This window comes from Lucilia sericata, unplaced genomic scaffold (genome assembly GCF_015586225.1).
Source record: "Lucilia sericata isolate MDLA Ls3-8-SP2 unplaced genomic scaffold, ASM1558622v1 Contig000172F_arrow, whole genome shotgun sequence".
Lineage (NCBI taxonomy): Eukaryota > Metazoa > Arthropoda > Insecta > Diptera > Calliphoridae > Lucilia > Lucilia sericata.
Genome location: NW_023994201.1, coordinates 74,235 through 92,264, shown reverse-complemented (window position 1 = coordinate 92,264; position 18,030 = coordinate 74,235). Strand labels below are relative to the sequence as shown.

At 29.2% G+C, this 18,030-nt stretch overlaps 2 protein-coding genes across 8 annotated transcripts in view; one reads left to right on the top strand and one right to left on the bottom strand.

Annotated features, from left to right (window-relative positions):
• LOC119601536 (unconventional myosin-XVIIIa) overlaps positions 1-18,030 on the top strand; it is a 49,136-nt gene that overhangs the window by 7,128 nt on the left and 23,978 nt on the right. For 4 of the 7 annotated variants that reach the window (XM_037952504.1, XM_037952505.1, XM_037952506.1 and 1 more), the window contains exons 6-10: positions 5,566-5,973; positions 6,045-6,231; positions 8,441-8,607; positions 8,670-10,163; positions 10,237-10,425. In XM_037952504.1, coding sequence (XP_037808432.1) covers positions 5,566-5,973; positions 6,045-6,231; positions 8,441-8,607; positions 8,670-10,163; positions 10,237-10,425 — 2,445 coding nt within the window. Of the gene's footprint in view, positions 1-1,073; positions 2,081-5,565; positions 5,974-6,044; positions 6,232-8,440; positions 8,608-8,669; positions 10,164-10,236; positions 10,426-18,030 lie in introns of those variants that run through there. The other 3 variants (XM_037952508.1, XM_037952509.1, XM_037952525.1) reach the window with 2 other exon arrangements.
• LOC119601539 (phospholipase A1 VesT1.02) lies at positions 10,491-12,148 on the bottom strand. Its single transcript, XM_037952527.1, has 3 exons — positions 11,891-12,148; positions 11,506-11,749; positions 10,491-11,438 (listed from the first exon to the last, which is right to left on the bottom strand). The coding sequence occupies exons 1-3, from the start codon at positions 11,937-11,939 to the stop codon at positions 10,577-10,579; spliced, it is 1,155 nt and encodes a 384-aa protein (XP_037808455.1). The 5' UTR covers positions 11,940-12,148; the 3' UTR covers positions 10,491-10,576.

Here is an 18,030-nt window from a genome sequence, read left to right as displayed (position 1 = left end):
CAACATTTGAGAGTCACATACACTTTTATGTTCGTTGCAGTAAGTGTGTAAGGATATCACTCATACGCTACCAGCATTTAGGAATTTAAAATTAAAAACTTTTAGTAATATTTCAGTGGATTATTTTTTACGCTAAAGGTATATTAATTTTTTTAAAGTATTTATTTACTGTTACATTTCTTAATTGTATCATCCATAAATAGTATAAGTTTTATTTAATATTTTGTGACAAACAGTTGAATTAAAAACAAACAAAAAAATAAATGAAATGTGATATTGTTACACATATGTTCATATGTGTGTATGTGCTTGTATTCATATATTTATATCTAGGCGAATTGAAAACAACCCACCAACCAGCCAACCAACAATCAGCATCTAAACTAAGTAGGTTTACTTGAAAGTCTTACTCTTGTTATTTCTATTATACAGTTGTTTAACTCAAATCTACTCAAGGTTACGATCATTGGAAAGTTGTAGTTAGAGTTATTTACTTGCTTTTGATTTCACATTAAACGGACAACTTGTGTTTTGCAAGCGTTCAGCAATAATAGACAAATATTCTTTAACTTTTTTAAAACCAAATTAAGTCTATGAAAGCTAAATATTTACACATAAGTATAATAAATAAATAAAAATATACAAAATATGGCTCTTAATGTGTATTTTTCACTAAATCGATTAACCAAGTTTTGGAATTTTATTTCTTTTTTCGGACTTAAACCTTAAGTGGAAAAGGAAACGGGAACTGTCTGAAGTAGCAACTTATAGTTAGCACAAAATATTTGTAAATGGGCGTTTTCAAACTAAATGGAATTTAAGCTAACGAATAAACTAACTGAATACAGCAATAATTTGATGTACTTCATGTGTTTGCTGTTCTAAAAATATTTGCAGTGCTGTAATTGCCATACAGATGTAAATTGCTGTTGGAGTTTTATATAATTTTGGATCTTTCAATATGCTAGGTTTGGGAAGTTGTTTTTTTTTTTTTTTTTTAATTTAGAAGAACTGAAATAAACTCAAATGTTGTTTTCTAGGAAATAATAGTATGTATACATATTTGAAAATAAATTAGCAATATATATTAATTAAACTGACAATTGGTGAGTGATAATTGGATTAAAGTTAACAACAAACTTAGTTTGTGTGAAACGAGTAAAATAATAAAGAAAAAAAAAAATAAAGAACATTGAAATGAAAATCATAAAAGTGCCGTAAATCTGAAAGTTAAAATATTGACTTGAAACAACTTAACATGTTTATATTGCCAAAAAGTTTTGAACACACTCTACGAGCGCCCATTATTCCGGCCACGCCTGCTCAACCAGGTTCAGGCCTTAATCCGGCATTTCACAAAGGATGTACTGGAAAAGCTCATGCATGTGGTACAATGAAATCAAAACTTAATAAGCCAATTCCTCCCCCAAGAGGAGAAAAATCGCAACGAAAAAGCAGTATTAGTTCGGAGAACATAAGTGACAGTGGATCCGAACATCAAAATTCACTTGTATGGAATACTGTGGATTCCCCTGTTCATATCGGTGACGCAAAGTGTCTGGTTAGAGGCTCGAAAGAAATCTTTGCCCAGGGCAATAAAAATTGTCTCGATAGCAGATCTCCATTACCTTCTAGAAGGACAAACAAACCCGCACCATCACAAATTCTGCAAAGATCATCTAGTATATCTAGTACAAGAATTCGTTTACATAGTGAAGGGGAGCAAAATTCTGAGTGTGATCGTCATTCTCCGATTCCTTCAAATCTTTCCACATTTGAACGTACACAAAAGTATCGAAGCTTTCGTACAAACAGCAAATCAAATGGACATTGTAAAAATATTCCTACTGCAACGACAAACATTAGACCTCCATGGAATAGTGCAGCTGCTGGAGTTAAAACATCACCATCTTCAAACAACGCCATATTAAATAATAGAGTATTTCGGTCATCATTGCGTCGTCGCAACGACACAATTTCATGGCAAACATTATGGGAGCGTTCACTTACCATGCGCTATTGCGGTTCAACTATGAGTAACGGACAATTCAAAAATTTTGATGAAACTATAAAGAAAAAGGTTTGATTTTGATATTTTATTATACATACTCATATTCATTTTAAATTATAACTTTTACTAAGTACTTGCAAAAGTGCAAATTTTATAGTGAATTATAAAAATCTATTTATAATAAATTTATCGGTAAACATACATAATTTTATCGCTCTCTTTAAGGGACAAAATGGCTCTTTATTCATGAAAATTTGATTAGTTATTAAAAGGTGGGGTTAATTACACCGGCTTATAAATAGTATTTCATTGAACATAAAACGAGTTTGTTTTTTAGAGTTACGCTAAGAATTATATAAATATTTTTTTTTTTAATACTCCACCTTATAAAAACCTTTTCTGTAAAGAAAACTTGTTTAAAAATACTATTGGAGAAATGTTTTAATATTATATGTGTTAAAACTGCGTTGGCGATTTGCCCAGTGGTAATTTAATTATTATGTTGTTGCACTGTTACGATATTCAATAATTGAAACTACTCTACAAACACATATGTATGTATATACGTAAATCTGAATATATTATGATAAGATTATTTTATTCATTAAAAACCTATTACAGATTTAAAAATATGTATTTATGCGGAAGTTTTCAGACATACATATTCAAATACACACATATATACGCACATTAATGTAGAACAAGAAAAGTTTTAATAAAACCAACTGAAAAGTTCATTTAGTCTTTTCATTTACACGTTATTATTTAATGAGCACCTCTTTATAATGTTCAATATTTTTTCATAATAAACAATGTGCGGTTCATGCAAAATTTGTAATCTTGTTTTGAGGTTAAAACACAGGCCAACAAAATTTGAAAAAGTCGAAACTTTGAGACCAAAATAGTATCAGAAATCAGTAATATCGTCTGAAAGTCCAATCTGTCGACTTTAAAATAAATGTTTAACCTCTGTCATATCTTCATCTTTTTTCGAGATATCTTAACTTGAAACAACCATAAAATTACAAGGAATATTAATCGATGGACCAGATGGATACAACTTTTTATAGCACTATCCAATTAGATGTCGCGTGTTTTGTTCTTTATTTTAAAGTCGACAGATTGGACTTTCAGTCACATAACGAAATTTATAAATAATAGTGTCTTCGAGCTTTATAACGTCACAAATATGACAAAGAAAACGTTGTTCATTTTAAAAATTTAGTACACGATATCTCGAAAAGCTCATGTGGTGGAATACTGCTAGATTCGAATTCAGGGCTCAAATTACGGAATACGATATCGATCAAAATCGCAACAGAATCTAATTGGAGATTTCGATCGATTTCGTATGCCATAATTTGGGCCCAGCGCAACTCAATCCTTTAAATCTTTTTATCTTTTGTTCGCCTGTGTAATTATTATTAGCGAATTCATCTCAAAAAATTCTTTAATATCACTGAAAATTAAATATGAAGTACGTTAGGAACTGTAACCACAATATGGTTGAACCGTGTTTTACTCATCCACTTACAAATACATACAAATTGTATTTGTATAATAAACATGTGTGACATTTCTTGTGCTGTTGATAAAACTAAACATAAACATACATACGAATGGCATGCATGTGCATATGAATGAATGTATTTGTGTATATTGATCATTATGATGATTACTAACATCATTATCATTATATCTTAGTTTGGTATGTGTCTGTCTTCTTTGTCATATTATGCTATATTTGATTTACTTAAGGTTAATGAACTCTTCATTTCCCCCATAATAACTAAATATGTTTAGTTTGGTGATCATACGCCCCTATAATGGTAATACTTATTTTGATTTCATTCCTATTTACATCGTAAATGGACTGACAATATTTGATCTGAATAAATAATTATATTTACGGTAAATTAAAAGTAGCATGCAATAAATATTTCGAAACAACGGCAAAAAATACTTAAAGGTTCAACAAATAATGAATTGAAGATTTTTCAATAATTACTGGTTAAGATTTGTTAAGAAAGAAGTCTTTATATGTATGTACATATGTAAACGAATAAGGTGGATATGTATGTTAGGTCAGGTATTTTATTTATTTACTGAATGAATTGAATAGTATAATACAACATCTATTGAAATGTATTCCAAAAATGTATGCTTTTATTTTAATTGTTTGTAGTAAATATAAATACAGCCAATGAATTTATTGATGAAGAGCCGCTCATAACTACGTATACATACATATGTACATCCATACATATTTTCTATTTTTGAGTATAAAGATAAAAAGGTTTATATTTATTCTACATTTTTATTCGGTTAATTAGGATATTAAATTTTTAGTGTAGTTGTATTAGGGTTGTAACTTTAATGGAGGAATTTTAAGTGGTTCATTCTATTAAATTTTAACATCGTCACTGTCTTCTTTAAGTAAAAGGTTAACACGTTGACGAATAGGACGAATATACACGTCAAGCACGGGCGCTCGTAGATGCAAATGTTATGTGTTATTATTTTCGAATATTATTTCATTATAAATTGAACTATAATATTTTTTTAAATCACATATTACATAAACTATTTTAGATCTAAAAAATGTTAATATTAAATTTTCTTAAACCATATTAACATTAATATTAGATATTTGATCAAAATTTAACTAGAATAATTGACACCCTAATGTTTATTGTTGAAAAATAAACATATGAAGAAATTTTAAGTATTTTCTAAAAATAGAAAAACATTTGTTTTTCCATCATTTATAGTTAAACGCACTACATCTAATGTTGAAGTACATACATATTTAAAAAGCAGTGTTGTTGATGTAAAATGTTTTTCTTACTATATCCACTAATAGCGTTGAATGTGCTACAATAGTGGAAAAAATAATAGGAAGAAACGATTAACGATAACTTAACACAAATCCGTCAAAATACTTAAAATCGGTCTAATGATTTTCGATATATTGTTCATTATGATACTAATTAGTTTAATTTTATTGTCGTGTTTAACTTTCTTCCATGTTTTTAATTTAGTTTATATTACTCCATTATATTGTATAAAAGATCATTGTCCAATTCACAATGGATGATGAATTATTGTTTTGTTTTTGTTTCAAAACAATTATTTGAAAAATTTGTATGACATACAACGATACGACATCGATTGTAAATGGGACAAATATTTACTATAACTGTTATTGTAAAAGAAATTGAAAATAAAAAAACATTTTTTTTGCTCTACAGTAATTTAAGATAGAGACTATTGGATATAGTCCCTCGATACGCAATTTAATACAACATGCAGACAGCTTCTAGAATGATTAGCCTATAATATTTGTTTGTCTACTATGTTGTATTGGTTCTGAATTTCTGTTGACGAAAGGAAAATATTTAAAAATATGACAATTAAAAACAATACCTTTATTAATTAAATTGTTTCCTATACAAACGAACTTGCAAAAATTCCCTTAACTAAATCGATGTCTCGATAAATAACATTAATATAATTATTTGTGTGAGTGTATAATATTTTTTTTATTTTTTCAGTCTCGTAATGCAAATGAATTGCAACAACAAAATTCACAAGAAGAAAACACTATTTCGGCTACAAACGAAGCAAACTGCAATAATGACCGTGTGTGGTTGGTACATCGTGGCGGTTTCTGTGCTGCTTTGCGTTTGCCTCAGACCAAATCCCATTTGGATAATCACAAGGTTGTCATACAACTCTTGCACAATGGCGAAGAGATGACCGTAGACGAGGACGACATAGAGAAACAAAATTCACCGACGTTAGACTTAGTGGAAGATATCTGTGAATTGAAACATTTAAATGAGGCGTCAGTTTTACATTGTCTACGCCAACGTTTTGCCAGCAATCTCATTCATACCAAAGCAGGACCGACATTGTTAGTAGTTAATCCCATGGCACCATTATCATTATATTCTGAAAAGGTATATATTTTATTTGTCTTTAATGTTATTGAGCATTATTAGCTATAAAAATATTTTAATTTTTCCTATAGGTGGTGTCGATGTTTCGCGGTTGCAAGACAGAAGATATGCCTCCGCACATATATTCTTTGGCTCAAACCGCCTACAGGGCAATGTTAGAATCTCGTCGCGACCAAAGTCTAATATTCATGGGTCGTTCTGGTTCTGGCAAAACAACTAGTTTTAAACACGCACTTTATTACTTGGCGTTGGCAGCTGGTAAGTTGTCATATCAGTATGTTTTTGTATGGTTGTTATTTTTAAAATATTGTTTTCTTCATTGATGTGCTATGATATGTCGTAATAAACAAACTGAAAAATTTATTTGAACAGTAGCGAAATAGTTTTCTTCTTTTTACATACATATCAACATATTTTTGTCATATTAGAGCTATAAAATTAGTTAAAGTTTCTATATTTACTATAAAGAAAATTTAAAATGGGTAATTTTTGGATATAAACACGCAAAATATTTTGAAAAAAAAAAAAAAAAAAAATTTCGAGTATTTTTGGTCCGCAATACGACCTGCCAATTTTCAAAATCAAAGTCTTGTTTTTGATTAATTAATTGTTTTTGTTGTTTGTATGTACAGTGGTGGAAAAAATAATAGAAACGACTTTATTTTGGGGGTGAAAACAAAATTTTCTCAAAAGGTACCCGTTAAAATTTCATGATTTGTATCTTAAATAAAAGGTATTTAGGTCTACTTTCCTATGATAAATGGAGTTTGTAAGTTTTTTTGCTCCATCGTTTTATTTGGCATTGGAAAAAATAATAGAAACGATTCACAGTATTACACTGGGGACATAAGCTGAGATTTCTTAAACTACGTTTAGTACTTATTTTTAAAAATTTTAATTATAAATGAAATTCTTAATATAAAGGTATACTTTTTACTTTAATTTTTATGTTAACATTTGATTTTTCGAATCTTGATTGACCATATGGATCCTGAAAGCTGAATCAGAGGCCCGACTTTCAAGTTTTCTTAAATAAGAATTTCAGATGGTGAAAGAAATGTCTTCTAATGGTTAAATTATCTAAAAAATTAGTTTTTGAGAAGATTTCGAGAAGAAAAAGTTTTTTACCCACTTATAGATAAGGACAATCACCGATTTTTGGGCCAAATTTCGAGCAATATTTCGCTATTTTGCAATTCGACCTGTTCTTGATGGTTAAAAAGGGGATTAAATGTCAAAGTTTATTGTTGGACTTGTAAAATAATGCTAAATTAAGTTAAATTTAACACAAAAAGTTCACAAAACCTAAAAAACTGTAACGTAAGTTCAGATAAAATGCACCTTATCATATTAAAACATCAGAAAGAATATTCATTGTAATTTTTTCCATAAAATAAACGTATTCGGTTTTAGAAAAGGTAATGAAAAAACATATTTTATTTTCCTCGTTTAAAAGCATTCTGTTTTATTTTTTGCAATAGATCGTATTGGGTCTATACTAGTATTAATTCCCAAACAGTACTATACCTAAATTTAAAATTAATTTTCGAAATGTTTACATTTCTTGAAATTTTAGTTTATATTCAACTTTTTTTACCTGTCCATCAAGATACTTTGATATTTAAGCCCCTTTTTAACCACCAAGAACGGGTTGAATTGCCAAAATGTGAAATATTGCTCAAAATCGGGGCCAAAAATCGGATTATCGTTATCTATAAGCGGATTTTTTTATTTTTTTTTTTTTTCAAAACTTCTTCGGCTCGAAATCTTCTCAAGAACTATTTTTTTAAGTAATTTAGCAATGTTAAGCAATTTCTTTTACTGTTTTAACTTTTTATTAAAGAAAATTTGAAAGTCGTGGCTCCAATTCAGCCGTCAGAGCTCATATGTTCAACCAGGCGTTGAAAAAAACACACGTTAACATAAAGAACCGAGGAAACTGTATATTTTGATATTCGGAATATCATTTACAATTCAAATTTTTAAAAATAAATACAAAACGCAGTTTAAGAAATCTCAGCTTATGTCCCCAGTGTAATACTGTGAATCGTTTCTATTATTTTTTCCAATGCCAATAAAATACGATGGAGCAAAAAAAACTTACAAACTCCATTTATCATAGAAAAGTAGACCTAAATACCTTTTATTTAAGATACAAATCATCAAATTGTAATGGGTACTTTTTGAGAAAATTTAGTTTTCACCACTATATAAAGTCGTTTCTATTATTTTTTCCACCACTGTATATTATATAAAAAAAAAAATAAAATATCACCCAAATAGTACCCTTAAATATTTAATATTCACTATAATTCCTTATTTTATTACATATTTAACTAATGATGAATACTTAATGCATTTAAAAATAATTTCAAAATTGCTATAAAAGTAGATACACCCTATTACTACATATTACACTGGCAAACATGATAAATCAATTTTATCTTTACTTTTCATCTTTTCTAAGGTTCCATTAACAATTTCCTAAATGCTGAAAAGGTGAATTCGGTTAACATTATTCTGGAGGCTTTCGGAAATGCAAAAACATGTTTGAATGCAAATGCTACACGTTTAACCCAGTTATTAAGTTTAGATTTTGATCAATCTGGACAGATAGCATCGGCATCTTTACAGGTATATAGGTCGAACATGTAAATTATATCAGATCTTATCTTAAAAATTTTACATATATGCAGGTTTTATTGCCCGAACGACAAAGAGCTGGACGAAGGTTGAACAATGAACACTGTTTTCACATAATGTCCCGTTTGTTGGCTGGTGCTGCAGGATCTTTACAAAAGGAGTTGCATATTGATAGTCTACCCGCCGAAGATAATCATCCGTTTGTGTCATTGTCACAAAAGCTTGAAGATCGGCAGCGTGCTGCAGCAGAATTTATGAGAGTGGTTCAAGCATTTGAAACATTAAATATAGATCCTAAAGCAGTTAGGGGCATATGGAGTATTTTAGCTTCGATATATCATTTAGGATTGGCTGGTGTGACAGTTGTTGGATCAGGACCTACCGCAAGAACTCAATTTGCAAATCCATCTGCAGCCCGGAAGGCAGCTACGTTATTAGGCGTGTCGTTGGAAGATTTATCTGGCGCTGCTTTTAATGTTAACGCATCTGGCAATACAAGTCCATCCAAGATATCTGGAGACAATATTGAGTACGCATGGGAAAGTTTAGATGCTTTAGTCATTGGTTTATATTCGGAAGCTTTAGCTGCGGTTGTAGCCCTCATAAACAAAGCCATTTGCACTTCATCTCATACTATAGCGTCTATTGTTTTAGTTGATACACCAGGATTTCAAAATCCCGCGAGCTGTGGTTCTCAAATAGGGGCTACATTGTCGGATTTGAAACACAATTACCTACAGGAACGTTTACAATTATTATTCCATCACAACACGTTGGTCGCACCCCGTGATCGATATGCACAGGAATTAGTTGAAATTGACACTGAATGTGTGGGTGATACGAACCCGGGTCCTTTAGTTTCACTTATCGATAAAGCTCCTCAAAATCACGTTGTTCGTTCTTCTCAAAGAGATCTGCGCGAACAAGATCGTCGAGGTTTATTGTGGCTGTTGGATGAAGAATCAATTTACCCCAATTCCAATGACGATACATTCCTTGAGCGTTTATTTTCCCATTATGGCGATCGTGAGCATCAAACATTGTTACGCAAATGCACAGGTCCAAAACAATTTGTTCTTCAGCATTTACAAGGAACAAATCCCGTCTTGTACAGTGTTAATGGATGGGTACGTAATAGTCGTGAGCATCCCGCCATTCGCAATGCTGGTTCTTTGCTTCAAGATTCATCTAGAGATGAAATCAGCCGCCTTTATATTGGCTCGCTTACCCGGAGTTCTGGCGGTATAGTATTTTGTGGTTCATTTGCTGGCCTTGAAGGCACCCAATCATTAAGAAGAGTATCAAGTATTAGAAGATCCTTTACTTCGGCAGGAGTAAAACGTAATTCAATCATGTTACAAGTTAAATTTACGGTCGATGGCATTATCGATACTTTAAGAAGAACTGGCACACATTTCGTTCATTGTTATCTTTTGCAACATAATGCTGGACAACACACTGCATTCACCTCAAATGGTTCTCCCAATACAGTAGCTGTTCAAAATTCCAAAGATGATTTGGTCAATATACCATTATTGCGCAGTCAGGTATGTCACAAAAATAAGCGACTACTTATACATATGCATATTAAATTATAACATAATTGTATTTTTAATTTAGTTGAGGGGATCCCAGGTTCTGGAAGCTGCTAGATTACATCGTTTAGGTTTTCCAGAATCTGTTCCCCTTGGGGAATTTGTAAGACGTTTTGGTTTGTTGGTAGTCGAATCAAATAAAGATATTACAGTCGAACAAATATTGTCTTCCAACGAAGTTGATCCGACCACCTATCGCATTGGACCAAGTCAGGTAAGTGAGAACATTTTATATATTTAAAATTAAACCTGCTATCTGATATAGAGGAATACAACGACTTAAAATTTTGTTTAATATTATAAATATACATATATATATACAGAAAAATTTATTTCATATTGATTATAAAAAATATATATTGCAATTAGATTAAACGTCTTGTGCTCTGATATAAGCCACCTAAAAGTTGGGGTGGTATGTAACTGCTTTCCAAAAAATTTGGTGGTTGTACTTTTCGTATTCGAACCACATTTTCTAAACCATACGGCAAACTACGTTTAGTGCTTAAATAAAAAAATCCAGTTTTCGGCACCGCTGGCTCTCCGCTCATATAAACTTCAGCATGACATTCGTCTGTCCCCGAACTGCATGTACAATTATAGTACTGGTTTAAGCTAGAAGCATTTAAACATTTAATAGCTCCAAACAAATTTGGTTTACGTATAGATTCTGCAAAATAATACAAAGCCGCGAAATGATCACAAGCAAAATCAAATTCTGCTGCTGTGGCATTTGGGCAATGTGGTTGGCCTTGACCCCAATTTGGGAAGAATGATGCTTGACTTAGTTGAACACTTGGATTACCCAAATGAGATGTATCAGTATGTATTGACTCAACATACGTTGCATCATTAGGTGCCAAACGAAAATCTGCAGATAAACCAAGTTGCGCCAAACCAGCAGGATCTAAAGCTATAATGGCTCCCAATTTTTGAGGCTTTAAAAGTTTGCCCGTTAATCCCGAAATATGGCTGCCAGCACTATGTCCTATTAAATAAATATTATTCATCTCGACATTAGTCTCCTTTTGCAGAAAACGTATAAACTTTGCTATTTGAGCAGCTATTTCCGAAAACTGCTGAGAAATCCGTGGATAACTAATGTCAAGAGCAATATCACTCCAATCCACCAAAATTACATTAAACTTTCCCCTGCTAAAATAAGCATCCTTTATTGCGGCATTTGAACAAGAAGTACTTTTGCCAGCCCAGCCATGTATAGAAAATCTGAATTTAAGTATGAAGTTTAGTATGTATGTATTAATGTATGTAAACACAGAAACAAATACTTTACCTTACTGGCCAATTGGGATTGAAGTTGGAGTTTCGCAATGCCCTTACATCTCCAGTGCGCAATATTTGTCGTTGATTAGGGTTATAGGGCGTATAAAGATCGTAATGTATGCGTTGACTGCCCAAGTTACGTAAACGTGGATTAAGTAGGGCTTTAACTTCCTTTCGTAGCATTTCCTGAATAACACTAAATATTGAGATATCACAATGTCCTCGTCTATATGTTAAATCAGCAGACAACGACACTACAGTGAAAAGCGAAACAGGTATTTGATTTAAGTAAAGTAAATTTTTTATGCAACAAAATGGAATTATAAAACTTTGCATTCTAAAGCTACTGGCATTTTGCCATTTATTTAACATCTCCATCACGAACTACTACATACCACTGACACACGCCCCTAATAAAAATACATAGACAAATAAATATCTCATGGCTTTGACTTGATTTCAAATGCAACACAATAGTAGTAGCACGGCAACACAAATCCAGCCAACTTGAATAATTCAACGTTTACAATATTATACTGTCGTAAATAACACAAATTTTATGCGACACATTAAACAACCTTCGCGCAGCGCGTTCTGACAACAAATGCGTTGAATTCTAAAGGCTCCATTAGTTAAAAGAACATTTTGGAGACTTCTTAGCAAATAAATAAAACTACAGTTTTATGGCAAAACAAAAAAATTGTAAACGTGAATGTTAATTTTTGGTTAAGTTTTTACAAAAAAAAATTTAGAAAAAATATAAAACACATCGTCTCACTTAAATACACACACATGTACATATGTATGTATACATTCTCACTTGGTACACTAAAGACCAATTCAGTAACTCAAACAAGTATATACACTTATATCTTGTATTAAACATAAGCTAGAATAGCTCCTTATCTATGCAGAGTATTGATCGTGGTATACAGATGCATTTTGTTATTATTTTTTTTATAAAAATACAAGCTACAATTCTTCAAGTGTAATTATGTTATTATATGTTCATATGTATGTACGTATGACATAGTACAATGCAGATAAAAAATCAATCTTTGAAAGATTTGTGTGAAGATCGAAACAACATGTCATTGGTTGTAATTGAAATGCTACTGTTTTTGATATTTTTGTGGTCATTGCTAGTGATCAGTGAGAAATCGAGCAAGTTAAGTCAATAGCCACTTGCATTCAGCTAAGGTCATTTACTGCAATTAAAAATAAATACAGAAACACGGACTGTAACGTCGTTGATGAACATGACGTTGAGTAATTTTTGTTGCAAAATTTTTCAAATAACTTTGAACTTTATTTTTATCATTATAAGATTATTTCATGCATTTGTATGCCGACTGGTATGAAACAATAGATTTTTTATTATATCTTTCAAACAAATTTTATGATTGTTCTTAAATAATAAATGAAAATATCTCAAACGACAGTCGAATTTGAATATTTACATATAAATGTATGCACATATGTATGTATGTACATTAGTGGTATAACTTTTTCTGCTTCGTAAAATACGATAATATCATGATTGTCTTATAAGTAAATTGATCATAACAAGAGACTTTAAGTCAATTTGGCTAAAAATTTACAAAAAGTACAATAATTGATAACCCTAATGTATATATGTAAGTACATATGTGTCTGTATATTTGTAAAAAAAATGCATTTTTCCCCATTTTATACAAACATTTTAACATTTTGGATAAAATTCCGACAAGAAGGCTAACGACATTTTTATTGCGTAAAACATTGATGAACAAAAATGTATTATTTTTGCACGTATTAACATTAGAATAGAGCCAAAGTAGTGTTTAATCCTCTCACACATTGATCTGATTTTGTAAAATATTACAAATCTAAAGTTTATGTGAAAATATTTAAAAATTATAAACAAACTGGATCATAGGATCAGTTTACCAACTATTAAAACTAAAACAAATTTCATTGGAAACTGTGATACATTTTTAGGAGCCAACTTAATTAAAATTTTTGCTCTTCCCTTAAACAAGTTCGTACTTGTAATGCACAAAGAATTTTAATGTTCATTAATTATATTATTTAATTGCTTTTAAACGTTGATTTACTAGAGATTCTAAACAAAAGATCCTAAAGTAGTTATTAATTTATTTTTTATAAAATCACATAAATTGCTATTGACAGTGAATATATACTATGTATGTATGTATGTATGTATGTATGTATGTATGTATGTATGTATGTATGTATGTATGTATGTATGTATGTATGTATGTATGTATGTATGTATGTATGTATGTATGTATGTATGTATGTATGTATGTATGTATGTATGTATGTATGTATGTATGTATGTATGTATGTATGTATGTATGTATGTATGTATGTATGTATGTATGTATGTATGTATGTATGTATGTATGTATGTATGTATGTATGTATGTATATATGTATGTATGTATGTATGTATGTATGTATGTATGTATGTATGTATGTATGTATGTATATTGAATGAATGTTTATAACTGTCACAAGGGTTTCAAATGTAATTCTAAATTTTAAAGATATGTAATATATTTGTTTGTAAAATTGAAAAATATTTATTAGAATCATTTCTATATAAATGTCTACTACTATATTAAATTTCATATACATAACATGTATATTATAACTTTCTTACCAATTATGTTTGCCACTGTCTAATTTCCATAAATTTATATGCGTATTTTTTATTTAAATTTAATTTGATATTATATTATTTCGGCTTAAGGCTTAATTTAAACTAAAACTGTTTTGTAATGAAATAGAACAACAACAAGTAGTAATATAAATTAATGAACTATATATAATATTTCCTTAACACGTTATAGTTGCTCTTTTCAAGTGGTTCTAAAAGCAAAGCTCATCGTATTTTTAAGCCTAAAACATCTTGTGTTCTCTTTCAAAATAAGCCGGACTTTGATCGGTTGTGATCTTAAAACAAAAAATTTTATAAAGTAGTTTCCTAAACGAAATGTTAGTAAGCAATTGGATATTAACAATATTATTTTAGTTTTTGAAAATACAAGTAAATGATATAGTTATTAAAGCCCGACTTTCTTATCATAACACATAGATCGATAAACTGTCTTCTATTATTTAAAAAAAATATATTATAAACAATAAAATAAAAAACTGCTTGGCTAAAATATATACATAAATACTGTATAATAAAATATTAAATGTCTCAATTACGTGGTCATTAAAAGTAATTGTTAATAAAATATAATTTAACAGTGTTATAAAAAGGGATAAAGTAGAAATACCTAGGAAGTGTTATAAAATTAAAATAAAATGTTATAAAATTAAAATATAAATTTATGAATTGAATTGAATGAATGAATTGAATGAAATTTGAATCAATTCATATGAAATTGGTTAAAATAAACTGCAATTAATTTCCAACTCAAATGAATTTGGTAAATGAATTGTAATTCGTTTCCAATTCAAATGAATTTGTCAAATGAATTGCAATTCATTTCCAATTCATTTGAATTGAATTGATTTCGAATTAATTCAATATGTAAAAGATCATTTTTTTTTTTTTTTTAAATAAATATTTCCAAAAAGTTTGTCATTGGGTGGTCGTGGATCACAAAATTTCAAAAATTTATAATTGTCTCTTGAATATTACATGTGTTTTGTCGTTCGGAGTATTTCAAAATAAAAATTAGTTCTTCTCGAAGAACTATACTCCAAACACCATAATTAAAAATTAAGAGTTTTTAAGAGTATTTTTTCACTAGACCTAAAATATTTTGGGTAAAATTAATGAAAAAAGGTATTTATCATCGAAATATTAAATTAATTTGATGTCTACCAGGATTCAATTAAAATATTTTGTTTCATTATAACACGGCATTCATTTTAATATAACCAATTAAATGAAAACTTTTGACCGCATTTAACCTTTTACATATAATCAAGATGATGATTTTTTCTTCAATTTGTATACATGGACATTAATAAATTCTGCTCATCTTCCATTAACTACGACTGGATATGTCTAGTTGTTGTAATTCCACTTTCACTACTCATATTAAAACTAAAATAAAACAACTACATTCACTGATCGTACATATTGCAGATTATAATCATTCCTTTTGTTGTAAAACTTAAACGACAACAATATAAACTGTGTATATATGAATTTATGTATTTGTTGCAAGTTGCACAGCATGATTAACTGTTGACGATAGTTTGCAAAAGATTATAAAAAAAAGAAAAAATTTTTTCTGTCATCGGAATTGTAACTGTAAGAAATAAATTCATCATCGTAATTATGAAGAATACACACAAAGGTGTTACATATATGCATTAAAACATAAAAATATAAAAAAAATTTTATTTTTTTTTATTTTATTTCTGACGTCATTTACTGCATGCAGTTGTGGAAGTTTTCCAGCTTCTTTTCATGGTCAAGTTCATGTGCATACAGATATTTACTACAATATGATATCGCAGATGTAAGCTACACGTTCAAATATCAATACACAGGTTTACAAATCTACAAACAGTTTACAGTCAGCACCATACGTATTCGTTCAATAACAATAATGTTAAATTTTTCAATTTAATAAAAACTGCAAACATAACATCCGATCAAAAGTGGAATTAATTCTTCAGTAAAAGAGAAGGAACAATTCTTTCTTAATTTTTTAGATTCAGCATTTTATTAATTAAATATGATATACAATATAGGTATATCATTTGAAAGGTTTTCTAAAGGTTCGATTACTTTTATAAACCACTATTTGCATATCATAAAGAAACGTAATTTTAAATTGAATAAGTATACAGCATATAATATATCGTCACCTAAAACGCAAACGGTGATAGCTGAATATAGTGTTTCATAGATAGGGCCTTTTGTTAATTAAAATTGCTAATTTTGGTTTGATTCAGTACATCAGAAGAAACAATAAAGTCGATTTTGAATTTTTGGTTAGTTAAAGCAGTTTGTGTTTTAGGTAACGATATGAATGTATTAAATGCATGTAAATGTATAAGTATGTATGTATGTGTGTATATAATGTTATGTGGTAGTTTAGGTAGTTCTTACTTCAACAGAGAAACAGTCAACTTAAAATTTTTCCTCGTTAATGATGTTTCGTCGTCATCTAAAAGTCCGTCTTATTAATTGGTCGTATTGAAATTAGCAAGAAATTTTATTTAATGTTATTTTATTTGCATACAAACATTCATATGAATTGCATTTACTTGTGTATGTTTTTTAATGTATTATTGATAGATACATGTTTATATCTTATGGATAATAAAGACATAGATAATAATGAAGCTACTTGTTCAACGGGTTATCCATCATCGATAGCATTAAATGTACATGAACAATGTTGTAATTTAACAATAAGTGTGCCTCTTATGCATCACGATTATATCAACATGTTGCTACAAATATTCTCACAACGTAATGTTGCACATGAAATGTGGCGTTTATTTGTTTTATTATATGGATTAGCAAGAGTTTTTCTTGTTAGCAAATGTGTATGTATGATTTTCAATTTTTAAATTACAAAAAGTTTTTTTATAAAAATTATTCTTGATAAATTGTTAAAAAAGGTCTATGGAGTTAAAGAAAAATGATAATCGAAATAGTAAATATATGAATTATTTGGAAATACTAAAAATATTTCCTTCTATATTTCCATTTACTTTACTTTTACTGTATAAATATGTTTGAATTTGTGGCATAGCAATTTTGTTTACCTTAATATTATTTTTAGAAACATTTACTATTTTGTAGCTTCATAAAATCAGAGCCATTCTAATAAATAAAATACATTTTACCCATGTAAATAAATACACACAGTCATACATATAATATGAATAATGTAATATATTCATATGGAAAGAATACATTTTCACTGTTTGCATAAATATTGTCGAAGCAATTTGTAAGAGTGATTGACGATTAATAATTTATTTTTATTGGTATTATGAAGAATTAAATTATTAAATAAAGTGAATGGTGTGGAATAAACAATAACAACAAAATAAAAAAAATTAAACATTTTCACAAAGTATGTATGTATGTATGAATAATAAATTATTTCTTAGTTACTACCGTCTGCTAGAAAGTTCAGATACAAATTTCAAATAATTAACATCCATTTATGATTAATTTACTTTCAAAAGTCAACATGAATTTTTTTAAAATTTATTAATTAAAATTGTACAACAAATATAATAGGGGGGAGAAATTGTGAACAGCGAGCTTAATTTTTTTTAATGAAATTTTCACCAAATTAATATTACATCTAGTAATGGAAGTGATTAATAGCAATGACATTGCCATTTATTAAAATGGAACCATAAAAAAGTTTATAATTCTTTCAGCCTATAAACAGATTTATCAATTAATAATGCTTTTAACATTGTTGTTGTTTGTATTTTGTACCATCAATACTCTAGAACAAATTTTGACTTTAGATATACCAATGCGCTAAGAGCCCGTCTAATATATAACTGAATTAACGTTTAAATAAAT

Coding starts and splice junctions, on each gene's coding strand:
- LOC119601539 (XM_037952527.1), bottom strand. CDS start 11,939: ATGAGATATTTATTTGTCTATGTATTTTTATTAGGGGCGTGTGTCAGT. Junction 11,750..11,890: donor ATTAGGGGCGTGTGTCAGTG/GTATGTAGTAGT, acceptor TTTTCACTGTAG/TGTCGTTGTCTGCTGATTTA. Junction 11,439..11,505: donor AATCCCAATTGGCCAGTAAG/GTAAAGTATTTG, acceptor ACTTAAATTCAG/ATTTTCTATACATGGCTGGG.